The sequence below is a fragment of the Cygnus atratus genome, chromosome 33, assembly GCF_013377495.2.
Source record: "Cygnus atratus isolate AKBS03 ecotype Queensland, Australia chromosome 33, CAtr_DNAZoo_HiC_assembly, whole genome shotgun sequence".
Lineage (NCBI taxonomy): Eukaryota > Metazoa > Chordata > Aves > Anseriformes > Anatidae > Cygnus > Cygnus atratus.
In genome coordinates this window covers 654,561-665,216 of record NC_066394.1, presented here as the reverse complement: position 1 = coordinate 665,216, position 10,656 = coordinate 654,561, and the positions used below count along the sequence as shown (strand labels likewise).

General features: G+C 65.9%; 4 protein-coding genes across 4 annotated transcripts in view; 3 read left to right on the top strand and 1 right to left on the bottom strand.

Moving 5' to 3' along the window:
* Positions 1-10,656, bottom strand: part of LOC118260323 (zinc finger protein 420-like) — a 337,064-nt gene that overhangs the window by 126,140 nt on the left and 200,268 nt on the right. The window lies entirely within an intron of this gene.
* On the top strand, positions 1,402-4,406 carry LOC118260274 (class II histocompatibility antigen, M alpha chain). The gene is made up of 5 exons (XM_035570412.2): positions 1,402-1,529; positions 3,397-3,663; positions 3,758-4,039; positions 4,119-4,244; positions 4,345-4,406. The coding sequence occupies exons 1-5, from the start codon at positions 1,454-1,456 to the stop codon at positions 4,347-4,349; spliced, it is 756 nt and encodes a 251-aa protein (XP_035426305.1). The 5' UTR covers positions 1,402-1,453; the 3' UTR covers positions 4,350-4,406.
* Positions 4,796-6,741, top strand: LOC118260336 (HLA class II histocompatibility antigen, DM beta chain-like). Its single transcript, XM_035570531.2, has 4 exons — positions 4,796-5,141; positions 6,179-6,457; positions 6,541-6,652; positions 6,708-6,741. The coding sequence occupies exons 1-4, from the start codon at positions 4,796-4,798 to the stop codon at positions 6,739-6,741; spliced, it is 771 nt and encodes a 256-aa protein (XP_035426424.2).
* Positions 7,412-10,549, top strand: LOC118260273 (HLA class II histocompatibility antigen, DM beta chain). Its single transcript, XM_035570411.1, has 6 exons — positions 7,412-7,500; positions 8,818-9,099; positions 9,758-10,042; positions 10,125-10,244; positions 10,321-10,356; positions 10,439-10,549. Exons 1-6 carry the CDS (start codon positions 7,458-7,460, stop codon positions 10,447-10,449), a joined length of 777 nt encoding a protein of 258 aa, XP_035426304.1. The 5' UTR covers positions 7,412-7,457; the 3' UTR covers positions 10,450-10,549.

Sequence of the window (10,656 nt, the reverse complement as noted above, 5' to 3'; positions counted from 1 at the left end):
AGGTGCGTCCGGCGTTGCAAGGGTGCAGCGTGGGGGTGCACGGCTGGCAAAGCGTGCACGGCGTTGCAAAGGGTGCACGTGTGGGGGGTGCACGGCCTCGCAAGGGGGTGCCCACGATTGCAAGGGTGCGCCTCCGGGGGTGCATGACACTGCAAGGGTGCACCTATGGCGGTGCCCGGTGTTGCAAGGGGTGCCCGACATTGCAAGGGTGCGCTTAGGGGGGATGCCCCATATTGTAAGGGTGGTGCTATGGTGGGTGCACGGCATTGCAAGGGGTGCCCGGTGTTGCAAGGGTGCACCTACGGGGCTGCGTGGCATTGCAACGGTGCACTTAGGGGGATGCCCCATATTGTAAGGGTGCACCTATGGGGGTGCACGGCATTGCAAGGGGTGCCCGGTGTTGCAAGGGTGCACTTACGGGGTCCATAGCATTGCAAGGGTGCCCCTATTTGGGGCATTAAATTAATTAAAGGGTGCACCTATGGGGGTGCACAGCATTGCAAGGGGTGCCCGGCGTTGCAAGGGTGCGCATATGGATTTCCACATACTTGCAAGGGGTGCCTGACATTGCAAGGGTGCACTTAGGGGGATGCCCCATATTGCAAGGGTGCACCAGTGGGGGTGCATGGCACGGTAAGGGGGCATGAATGGAAAGGCACGGTGTTGCAAAGGGTGCCGGCATTGCAAGGGTGCACCAGTGGGGGGGTGCACGGCCTTGCAAGGGTGCACGGTGCTGCAAGGGTGTACGAATGGAGACACGGGGCGTTGCAAAGCACGCCCCGGCGTTGCAAAGCATGCCCGACATTGCAAGGGTGCACCCGTGGGGGTGCGTGGCATTGCAAGGGTGCACTTAGGGGGTGCGCGGCGTTGCAAGGGTGCACCCAGGGGGTGCCCGGCATTGCAGCAGTGCCGTGCACGCCCTCGGGGCAGTGCAGAGCCTCGTGGCGGCTGCAGCGCCTGCAGCTCAGTGGCTGCAAAGCGGTGCAGTGCGCGGAGCGCAGGCAGGGGGGGTGCGTGCACTGCACGCATGGTTGCGGGGCTGGGGGGGCGTGCGGGGCGCGCCGCACCGTCACCACCACGTCCCCAGGGCCGCGGCGGACCCCAAAACCCCGCGTTTTTACCCCATAACCCCTTGCAGCAGCAGCAGCAGCCGGGCGGGGCTGGCGGAGCGGGGTGGGGGTCCCCGCTCGATTAATTAGGGCGCTTAATTAATTAGGTTAACGAAGGCGAGCCGCCCAGCCCGTTGCCCACGCTGGGCCCGCGGGGGCGGTCGCGGGTGGGAGCTCGGCGGGGTGTTCCCCCCCCCCCCCATCCTCAGCGCCTGTCACGGCACCCGGGCGCCCGGCCGGCGTCTTCTCCCTAGCAACCGGTGACGCGGAGGGGGCGCGGGGCGCGGCCATTGGCGGAGGCGGCGGCGGCGGGGAGCGGCGGGGCAGCGGCGGCGAGCGGCGGGATGGGGGCTGCGGGCGGGTGCGGGGCGCTGCTGGGCGCCCTGCTCGGGGTGGCCCTGGCCGCCGCCGCCACCCCCGGTAGGACGGGGTCGTGTTGGGGGACGGGGGCCGGGGGGGCGTGCAAGGGGTGTGCGTGGCCGTGGGGGGGGGGGGTTGGGGGGGTTGGGGGGGGAGGGGGGGCGTCGCGCGGGTCGTGCCCCGGGTGGGAGTGGGAGGAGGGGGGGGGGTGCAAGTGGGAGTGCGAGGGGCTGGGGGGGGCGTGGAGGGGTGTAAGTGCAGTAGTGCAAGGGGCTGTGTGCTAGTGCAAGGGGTAGCTGTGCGGTAAGTGGTGCAAGGGGTGGCTATGCAGTAGTGCAAGGGGCTGTGTGCAGTGTGCAAGGGGTGGCCGCGCAGTGGTGCAAGGGGTGGCTATGCAGTGTGCAAGGGGCTGTGTGCTAGTGCAAGGGGCTGTACAGTGTGCAAGGGGTGGCTGTGAAATAGTGCAAGGGACTGTGTGCTAGCGTAAGGGGCTGTGCAGTGTGCAAGGGGTAGCTGTGCAGTAAGTAGTGCAAGGGGCTATGTGCAGTAGTGCAAGGGGTGGCCGTGCAGTAGTGCAAGAGGTGGCTGTGCAGTAGTGCAAGGGGCCGTGCAGTGTACAAGGTGTGGCCGTGCAGTAGTGCAAGGGGCTGTGCGAGGCATGCAAGGGATGGCTGTGCAGTAGTGCAAGGGGTTCTATGCAGCGTGCAAGCGGTGGCTGTGCAGTAGTGCAAGGGGTTGTGTGCAGTAGTGCAAGGGGCTGTGCGAGGCATGCAAGGGATGGCTGTGCAGTAGTGCAAGGGGTTCTATGCAGCGTGCAAGCGGTGGCTGTGCAGTAGTGCAAGGGGTTGTGTGCAGTAGTGCAAGGGGCTGTGCGAGGCATGCAAGGGATGGCTGTGCAGTAGTGCAAGGGGTTCTATGCAGCGTGCAAGCGGTGGCTGTGCAGTAGTGCAAGGGGCTGTGTGCAGTAGTGCAAGGGGCTGTGCAGTGTGCAAAGGGTGGCTATGCAGTAGTGCAAGGGGTTCTACGCAGCGTGCAAGGGGTGGCCGTGCAGTAGTGCAAGGGGTGGCTGTGCAGTAGTGGAAGGGGCTGCATGCACTAGTGCAGGGGGCTATGTGCAGCGTGCAAGGGGTGACTGCACGCTACTGTAAGGGGCTGTGTGCAGTGTGCAAGAGGTGGCCGTGCATTAGTGCAAGGGACTTTGCACGGAGCTGTTTGTGCGTTAATGCGTGGGGTGTGAGCAGGACAGGCTGTATGCTAGTGCACAGAGCCATGCATGGGTTTGTCTGTGCATTCGTGCACACACGAGTGTGAGCAGGAGTGTACGCATAGCAGGGCAAAGTGCTGTGGGTAGGGTGCAAGGGGGGGTTATGCACAGGGCCATGGGGTGGCCCCTTGCATAAGTAGCAGCAGCGTGTGTCGCTGCACAGCATGTTTTCATGCATGGCAGGCGTATGCAGAGTGTGTGTGCACAGTGGGTGTGAACACAGCATGTGTGCAAGGGCAGCGCGTGCGTGCAGCGTGCCCACGCACAGCATGGGTGCATCCAAGCAGAGCGTGTGTGTGCATGCACGCTCTGCGTGTGTATCCCTGCACGGCACGTGCGCGTGCAGCGTCACCGTGCAGCGCGTGTGGACAAGCAGACGGATGCGTGTGCGCAGGGTGTCTTGTGCTCACGCGACGTGTGAGCGCGTGCCGACGCAGCGTGCACTTGCAAGGAGCACGCAGGCGGACCGTGAACCTTTGCATAGCGTGTGCATGTGCAAAGTGGATGTCCACGCAGTGCATGGTGTGCGTGCATGCACGGTGCGTGCAAATGCACAGCACGCCGTGCATGCGTACTGCATACATGGGTGCATGCAGTGCGTGCATGCAACACGACGCGCGTGCGTGCCGCACGCGTGCCGCTGACCCCGCACCCGCACCGCAGAGCCGCCGGTGCACAGCCTGGCCGAGGTGCTCTTCTGCCAGCCGGACGTGCCCTTGCTGGGGCTGGCGCTGACCTTCGACGACGAGCAGCTCTTCTGGTTCGACGCCCCCTCGTCGCGCTGGCAGCCGCGCCTGCCCGACTTCCCTGCGTGGCCCGAGGCCACCGAGCCGCCGTCGGAGCTCGTCCACGACACCACGCTGTGCCAGGACCTGCTCGAATTACTCACCGTCTACGCTACTCAGCATATGCCGATGCCTGAAGCCAAGGGTAGGTGTCCCCTGGTGCCACCCTTGCCGGTGCCACCCCTGCTGGTGCCATCCTTGCCGGTGCCATCCCTGCCGGTGCCACCCCCCTGCCGCAGGCATCCCGGTGGCCAACGTCTTCCTGAAGCGGCCGCTGGAGCTCGGCCGGCCCAACACGCTGGTCTGCATGGTGGGTAACATCTTCCCGCCCGCCGTCACCATCGGCTGGCAGCGGGACGGCGTCCCCGTCACCGAAGGCGTCACCAACACCACCTACACCCCCGTCGAGGACCTGGGCTTCGTGCGGTTCTCCTACCTGGAGATGACGCCCCGCGCCGGGGACATCTACTCCTGCATTGTCACCCGCGAGCGGGACAACACCTCCGTGCTCACCTACTGGGGTGAGTGGGGGCCGCCTTTTCGGGGGGGGGGGTCCCAACTGCAGGGCCACCTCTGACGGCTCCCGGTGTGTCCCCGCAGTGCCGCAGGACCCCGTGCCCTCCGACGTGCTGGCCACGGCGCTGTGCGGCGCCGCCATGGCGCTGGGCATCCTCCTGGCGCTGGTGGGGCTGGTGCTGCTGGCAGCCACCCACCGACACCGCCGCGGTACGTGGGGACAGACGGGGCGGGGGGGGGGGGGGACAGTGACCGAGGGGACACGTCCCCCCCTACTCATTTATATCCCGCCACCCCCCCCCCCTTCCAGGTTGAGAGCTCAGCGTGGGGACGGAGCCGGCGACGCGTTGCAATTAAACCCGTTCGTTTGCAGCCTCGCGGTGTCGTCTGTCCTGGCGGCTTCTCCGCTGGCTCGTAGCGGGGTTGCGCCATGCGGTTCCATGCCCTCAGGGTGGTGCCACCTGTGTCGTCGTCGTCATTCCCTCCCCCCCCCCCCCCCCCCGCACCCAAGGGTGCTGGCCCAACCCTGGGCACAGTCCATTGTCCTTGCACCGCCCATGGTGATGACGTTGGATCCCGGGAAAGAAGAAAACAGGGAGGAGGAGGAGGAAGAGAAGGAGAAGAAGGAGGAGAAGGGTGTGCACCGGGTGGTGCGGGGTGGGATGAAGGCTCAGAACCCCGATGCCGCCGCCAGGGATGTGGGCGCTGGGGGTGCTGGGGCTGGCGCTGAGCTGCCGGGGCGCAGGTAGGACGTGGGGTGCATGGACGGGGAGGAGGCTGCAGACCCCCCTGGGGCCGTGCCCACCCCGGTGTCCGTTCCCGGGGCAGGTGCTTTCGTGATGCACGTTGCCAGCTCCTGCGCGCTGGCGGCCAACGGCTCCGAGCAGGGCTTCGACTTCACCCTGGTCTTCAACAAGAACCCGCTGGTGTGCTACGAGCCCAGCGCTCGCTTCTTCTACCCGTGCCACTGGGGGCTGCTGCACGGCGTCGCCACTGTCTTGGCCATCCTCTTCAACAACAGCACCTTGGTGCAGCGCGTCGAGGCTCGGCGCCAGGCCTGCCACGACCTGGCCCCCCGCTACTGGGCTCAGACGGCGCTGCGGCGGAGTGAGCCCCGGGGCGCGTTGCACGGGGACGTTGCACGGGGATGTTGCACGGGGCGATGCGGGGCGGCGTGGCGCGGGGCGGGGTGTCGCGCGGTGGCGTTGCGCGGGGCGATGCGGGGCGATGTTGTATGGGGTGCAGCACGGGGTTGTCGTAGAGGGAATTGAGGTGGTTGCACGGGGACGCTGCACGGGGCATTGTGTGGGGCACTGTACAAGCAAGTTGCACGGGGAAATGGCACAGTGAATGCACGGGGACGTTGCGCGGGGCATTGCACAGGGACATCGTGTGGGGAAGTTGCACGGGGACATTGCATGGGGACACTGAGTGGGAGATTTCACAGGAGTGTTGGACGGGGACATTGCACTGGGATGTTGCACGGGGCATTGTAGGGGACATTGCACAGCGACACTGCCTGGGGACATCGCATGGGGACATCGCATGGGGACATCGCATGGGGACATTGCATGGGGACATCGGGAGATTTCACAGGGGTGTTGTATGGGGACGTTTTAGGGGACGTTGTAGAGGACATTGCACGAGGGACATTGAACATGGGATTGACTGGGAGATTGCACAAGCAGATTGCATGGGCACGCTGCGCAGGGCGTTGTACAGGACGCTGCACAGGGAAGTTGAGCGGGAGACACACGGGGATGTTGCACGGGGACATTGCACTGGGCGTTGTACGGGACATTGCACGGGGACATTACATGGGGGATCGGATGGGATATTGCACTGGGAAGTTGCACGGGGGATTGTAGGGAACGTGCCCAAGGCATTGCACAGGGAAATTCCAGAGGCACGTTGCATGGGGACGTGCAGTGGACACTGCGAGGGGACGTTGCATGGGGTAAGGCACAGATATGTGTTGCATGGGGACACGCGGGGGACATTGCACGGGGACATTGCACAGGGAATTGACTGGGGGATTGCATAGGGGGTGTCATGGGGGCCATTGCACGGGGCCATTGCACCAGCTACCGCGTGGGGTGGGAAGGGGACCGTCCCCATCCCTGACTGTCCCCTTCCTGCTCCAGCGCCGCCCCAGGTCCGCGTTGTCCCTACGCCCCTCACCAATGTCCCTGATGCCGTCCTCCTCACCTGCCACGTGTGGGGCTTCTACCCGCCCGAGGTGACCATCCAGTGGCTGCACAACGGCGACGTCGTGGCCTCGGGGGACACCGCCAAGCTCCTGCCAGCCGGTGACTGGACCTACCAGACGCAGGTGGCCCTGACGGCCACCACCACGACTGGGGACACCTACACGTGCTCGGTGCAGCACGCCAGCCTGGAGCAGCCCCTCCGGGAGAACTGGAGTGAGCCCCGGGGATGGGGACGCGGCTGCGGTGCGCCGGGGTCCCCAGCGGCTCAGCGCACCCACTCTTGTCCCCCGTCGCAGGTCCTGGTTTGTCCCACGAGATGACGGTGATGGTGGCGGTGGCAGCCACGATTATGACTGTGGGGCTGGTGGTCCTGGCCGCCGGCACCTTTGTCTACTGCCACCAGCCTCGGGCACAGGGTGAGGGATGGGGCAGAGGGGGTGGGACACGGGGTTGGGGACACGCTGGCTTGGGGCATCCTTCCTCATTCATCTTCTTAGGTCCGCTCGGTGCTGATGCTGCTCCTGGTCCTGGTCCTGCTCCTCATCCTGGTCCTGGTCCTCATCCTGGTCCTGCTCCTCATCCTGGTCCCTGTCCTCCTGGTCCTGGTCCCCACCCGGGTCCCCACCTGGCCGAGTGGGGCCAGGCTGTGACCAAGCTCTGAGTTGGAGCCCCCCCCCGCGCTGCCTCCCTCCCTCTCCAATTTGGGGTCATGTGGGATCGCCCTCCCCCCCTCCCCACGGACCAAGTCTGGGGACACCCAGTTTTGTGGGTGCGAGGGGCCGGGGGCTCGCTACCCCCCCCCCCCCCAAATAAACCAAGTGGGGACCCCGACGGCGTTTGCGACCCTCGCTCGGCGGGGAGCTCCCAGTGCTCCCAGTTTGGACGCGCAAAGTTCCCGGCAGGGGGCGAAGCAGAGGTCGGGGGGCGTCCCCCGGGGGTGCAGGCAGCCGTGAGCCCACGGGGGCTCGCCCACGCGGGACGGTGACAGCGGCGTGGGGCCGCGCGGCCACCGCGCTATGTCCCCCCCGACGGCCGCTCCGAGCCGTTCTGCTCCGGCAACCGGTGACGTAGGCGCGGCTCGCGGCTCTCATTGGTTGCCCGTGGGCTCCACCCCTTCCCCACAGGACACGCGGCGTGGGGTTGCGGGACCGGAGGGGGGGGGGGGGGGTGCGTGGAAGTGGGGGGGGGCAGAGCGCGGCCGGACGCCCCCGCGATGCTGGTGCTGCTCGGCCTGGCCCTGGGAGCGCGGGGGGCAGGTGGGGACGGGGTGGGGGGGGGGGGACGGGGACACCCCGGGATGGGGTGGGGCGGGGGCGGCCCTTGGGGACCCCCCGGGATGGTTTTGGGGGGGCTCTGCTCTGTGGGACCCCCGGGGACGGGCTGGGGGGGGCTCAGCATCGTGGGACCCTGGGGGTAGTTTGGGGGGGCTCTGCTCTATGGGGCCCTGGGGGGAGTTGGGGGGGGCTTTGCTTTATGGGGCCGTGGGGATGTTTGGGGGTGCTCAGCATCATGGGACCCTAGGGATAAGTTCTGGGGGGCTCTGCTCTATGAGACCCCCGGGGATAGTCCTGGGGGGCTCAGCATCGTGGGACCCTGGGGGTAGTTTGGGGGGGCTCTGCTCTATGGGGCCCTGGGGGGAGTTTGGGGGGGCTCTGCTCTATAAGACCCTGTGGAGAGTTGGGGGGGGCTTTGCTTTATGGGGCCGTGGGGATGTTTGGGGGTGCTCAGCATCATGGGACCCTAGGGATAAGTTCTGGGGGGCTCTGCTCTATGAGACCCCCGGGGATAGTCCTGGGGGGCTCAGCATCGTGGGACCCTGGGGGTAGTTTTGGGGGGCTCTGCTTTATAGGGCTCTGGGGGGAGTTTGGGGGGGGCTTTGCTTTATGGGGCCGTGCAGGTGTTTGGGGGGGTTCAGCATCATGGGACCCCAGGGATAAGTTTTGGGGGGCTCTGCTCTATGGGACCCCCGGGGACGGGCTGGGGAGGCTCAGCGTCATGGGACCCTGCGGTTAGTTTGGGGGGGCTCTGCTCTATGGGGCCCTGGGGGGAGTTTGTGGGGGGCTCTGCTCTATGGGGCCGTGGGGAGGTTGGGGGGGGGGGCTCAGCATCATGGGTCCCTAGGGATAAGTTCTGGGGGGCTCTGCTTTATGGGACCCCCGAGGACAGTCTTGGGGGGCTCAGCATCATGGGACACTGGGGGTAGTTTGGGGGGGCTCTGCTCTATGGGGCCCTGGGGGGAGTTTGGGTGGGGGGCTTTGCTTTATGGGGCCTTGGGGAGGTTTGGGGGGGTCTCAGCATCATGGGACCCTAGGGATAGTTTGGGGGGGTTCTGCACTGTGGTACTCTGGGAGGGGGTTGGGGGGGGGGTCTGCTCTATGGGACTGTGGGGTTGTTTGTGAGGGGCTTTGCCCTTGGGGACCCTGGGGATGGTTTGGGGGGGCTCTGCTCTATGGGACCCTGGGGGAGGTTTGGAGAGGGCTCTGCTCTATGGGACCCTGGGGATTTGGGGGGCTCTGCTCTGCATGGAGGTGGATGGAGGCACAGAGATGACATTCCTTCCCCCCTCCCCGCAGGCGCGTTCCTGATGCACGTGGCCAGCTCCTGCCCACTGGCGGCCAACGGCTCCGTGATGGGCTTCGACTTCACCCTGGCCTTCAACAAGAACCCGCTGGTGTGCTACGACTCCGACACTCAGCGCTTCGTCGCCTGCGACTGGGGGCTGCTGCGGCTGCACGCCACCCACCTCGCCGCCCACCTCAACAACGACAGCACCTGGGTGCAGCGCGTCGAGGCCCGGCGCCAGGCCTGCAGCGACCTGGCCCTGCGTTACTGGGACTGGACGGCGCTGCGGCGCAGTGAGCCCCCGGGGGGGGCTTGGCGTGGGGCCGTGGTGTGGAAGTGCTACAGGAGAATATTGCCTGGGGTGTTGCGTGGGAGTGTTGCAGAGCATGTTGCATGGGGGCATTGCATGGGGTGTTGCAGGGCATATTCCATGGGGGCTTTGCATGGAGGATAGCAGAGGAGTGTTGCAAAGGGCATTGCACGGAGGCGTTGCAGAGCATGTTGCATGGCGCTGTTGCATGGGGGCATTGCACAGGGGTTTTGCAGAGCACGTTGCATGGGATTGTTGCACCAGGCATTGCACGGGGGTGCTGCAGAGCACACTGCATGAGGACGTTGCAGGGGGATGTTGCACGGAGCACTGCACAGCGCATTGCATTGCACTGTGCATGGGGATGTTGCACGGAGCAATGCCTCTTGCAGGGTGTGGCACAGGGGCGTTGCACAGGGCATCTCGTGGGCATCGCATGGGGATGTCGCACGTGACATCGCATGGGACAATGCCTAGAGCTTGCACAGGGCGTTGCATGGGGAAGTGGCATGGGGAAGTTGCGTGGAGCTTTGCACAGGGCGTTGCACGGGAGCGTTGCACGGAACATTGCCTGGGGCCGTTGCACGGGGCAGGGAAAAGGGGCTCGCCCACCACTGACCCCATCCCCGTCCCTGCTCCAGCGCAGCCCCAAGTCCGCATCATCCCCGCGGAGACGGGGAACGCCCGTGTGCCCGTCCGCCTCACCTGCCACATCTGGGGCTTCTACCCCCCCGAGGTCACCGTCATCTGGCTGCGCAACGGGGACATCCTGGAGCCCGACGGCTACAACCCCGTCTCCGCCATCCCCAACGGCGACTGGACCTACCAGACGCAGGTGTCCCTGATGGTGGCCCCGGTGGCAGGCGACACCTACACGTGCTCGGTGCAGCACGTCAGCCTGCAGGAGCCTCTCCTGGAGGACTGGAGTGAGTGGAGAGGCGCAGGACCACACCCGGAGGCTGGGGATCTTGCCCACTCGCCGCCACTCACCCGGCCGTGTCCCCGCAGGTCCCGGACTGCTGCCGGAGGTGACGATAATGGTGGCGGTGGCCACTGTGCTGATGGTGGTGGGACTTGGCTTATTTCTCGCTGGCGTCTACCGCTTCAAGGCCAGGCCTCCCGCCCCGGGTGAGTGGCCGGGGAGAGCCGGGGACGTGGTCAAGGATGACGAGGACTCTGCTCACTCCTCTTCTTCTCCCCACAGGTTACACTCCCCTCCCTGGAGACAACTACCCTGCAGGTAATGGTGTCCCCATCCTCGTCCCCATCGGTGAGGGATGAATCACCCCATCTCTCACCCTGTGTGTGTCCCCCTTCCCCAGGAAGCATCTGAGGACCCCCAGACAGACACCTCCTGGCACCGGTGGCTCCCAGATGGCCCCATCTCAGACCCGATGCTGCGGTGCTGAGAATAAAGATGGTCCACAAGCCCCGCTGGCGTCTCTGCAGAGTTCTGGGGACAGGGCAGAGGCTCACGGGGCTCCTACGGTGTCCCAACAAGTGGAGAGGGTGGGTGGGGGACATGGCATGGGACCCCAAA

Bases quoted from the DNA above. Each gene is read 5' to 3' on its own strand.
- LOC118260336 (XM_035570531.2), top strand. From the start codon at position 4,796: ATGGACGGGGAGGAGGCTGCAGACCCCCCTGGGGCCGTGCCCACCCCG. The intron at 5,142-6,178 runs GTGAGCCCCGGG...TTCCTGCTCCAG, and splicing joins TCAGACGGCGCTGCGGCGGA to CGCCGCCCCAGGTCCGCGTT. The intron at 6,653-6,707 runs GGCACAGGGTGA...TGGGGACACGCT, and splicing joins GTCTACTGCCACCAGCCTCG to GGCTTGGGGCATCCTTCCTC.
- LOC118260274 (XM_035570412.2), top strand. From the start codon at position 1,454: ATGGGGGCTGCGGGCGGGTGCGGGGCGCTGCTGGGCGCCCTGCTCGGG. The intron at 1,530-3,396 runs GTAGGACGGGGT...CCCGCACCGCAG, and splicing joins GGCCGCCGCCGCCACCCCCG to AGCCGCCGGTGCACAGCCTG. The intron at 4,040-4,118 runs GTGAGTGGGGGC...GTGTCCCCGCAG, and splicing joins CTCCGTGCTCACCTACTGGG to TGCCGCAGGACCCCGTGCCC.
- LOC118260273 (XM_035570411.1), top strand. From the start codon at position 7,458: ATGCTGGTGCTGCTCGGCCTGGCCCTGGGAGCGCGGGGGGCAG. The intron at 9,100-9,757 runs GTGAGCCCCCGG...TCCCTGCTCCAG, and splicing joins CTGGACGGCGCTGCGGCGCA to CGCAGCCCCAAGTCCGCATC. The intron at 10,245-10,320 runs GTGAGTGGCCGG...TTCTCCCCACAG, and splicing joins GGCCAGGCCTCCCGCCCCGG to GTTACACTCCCCTCCCTGGA.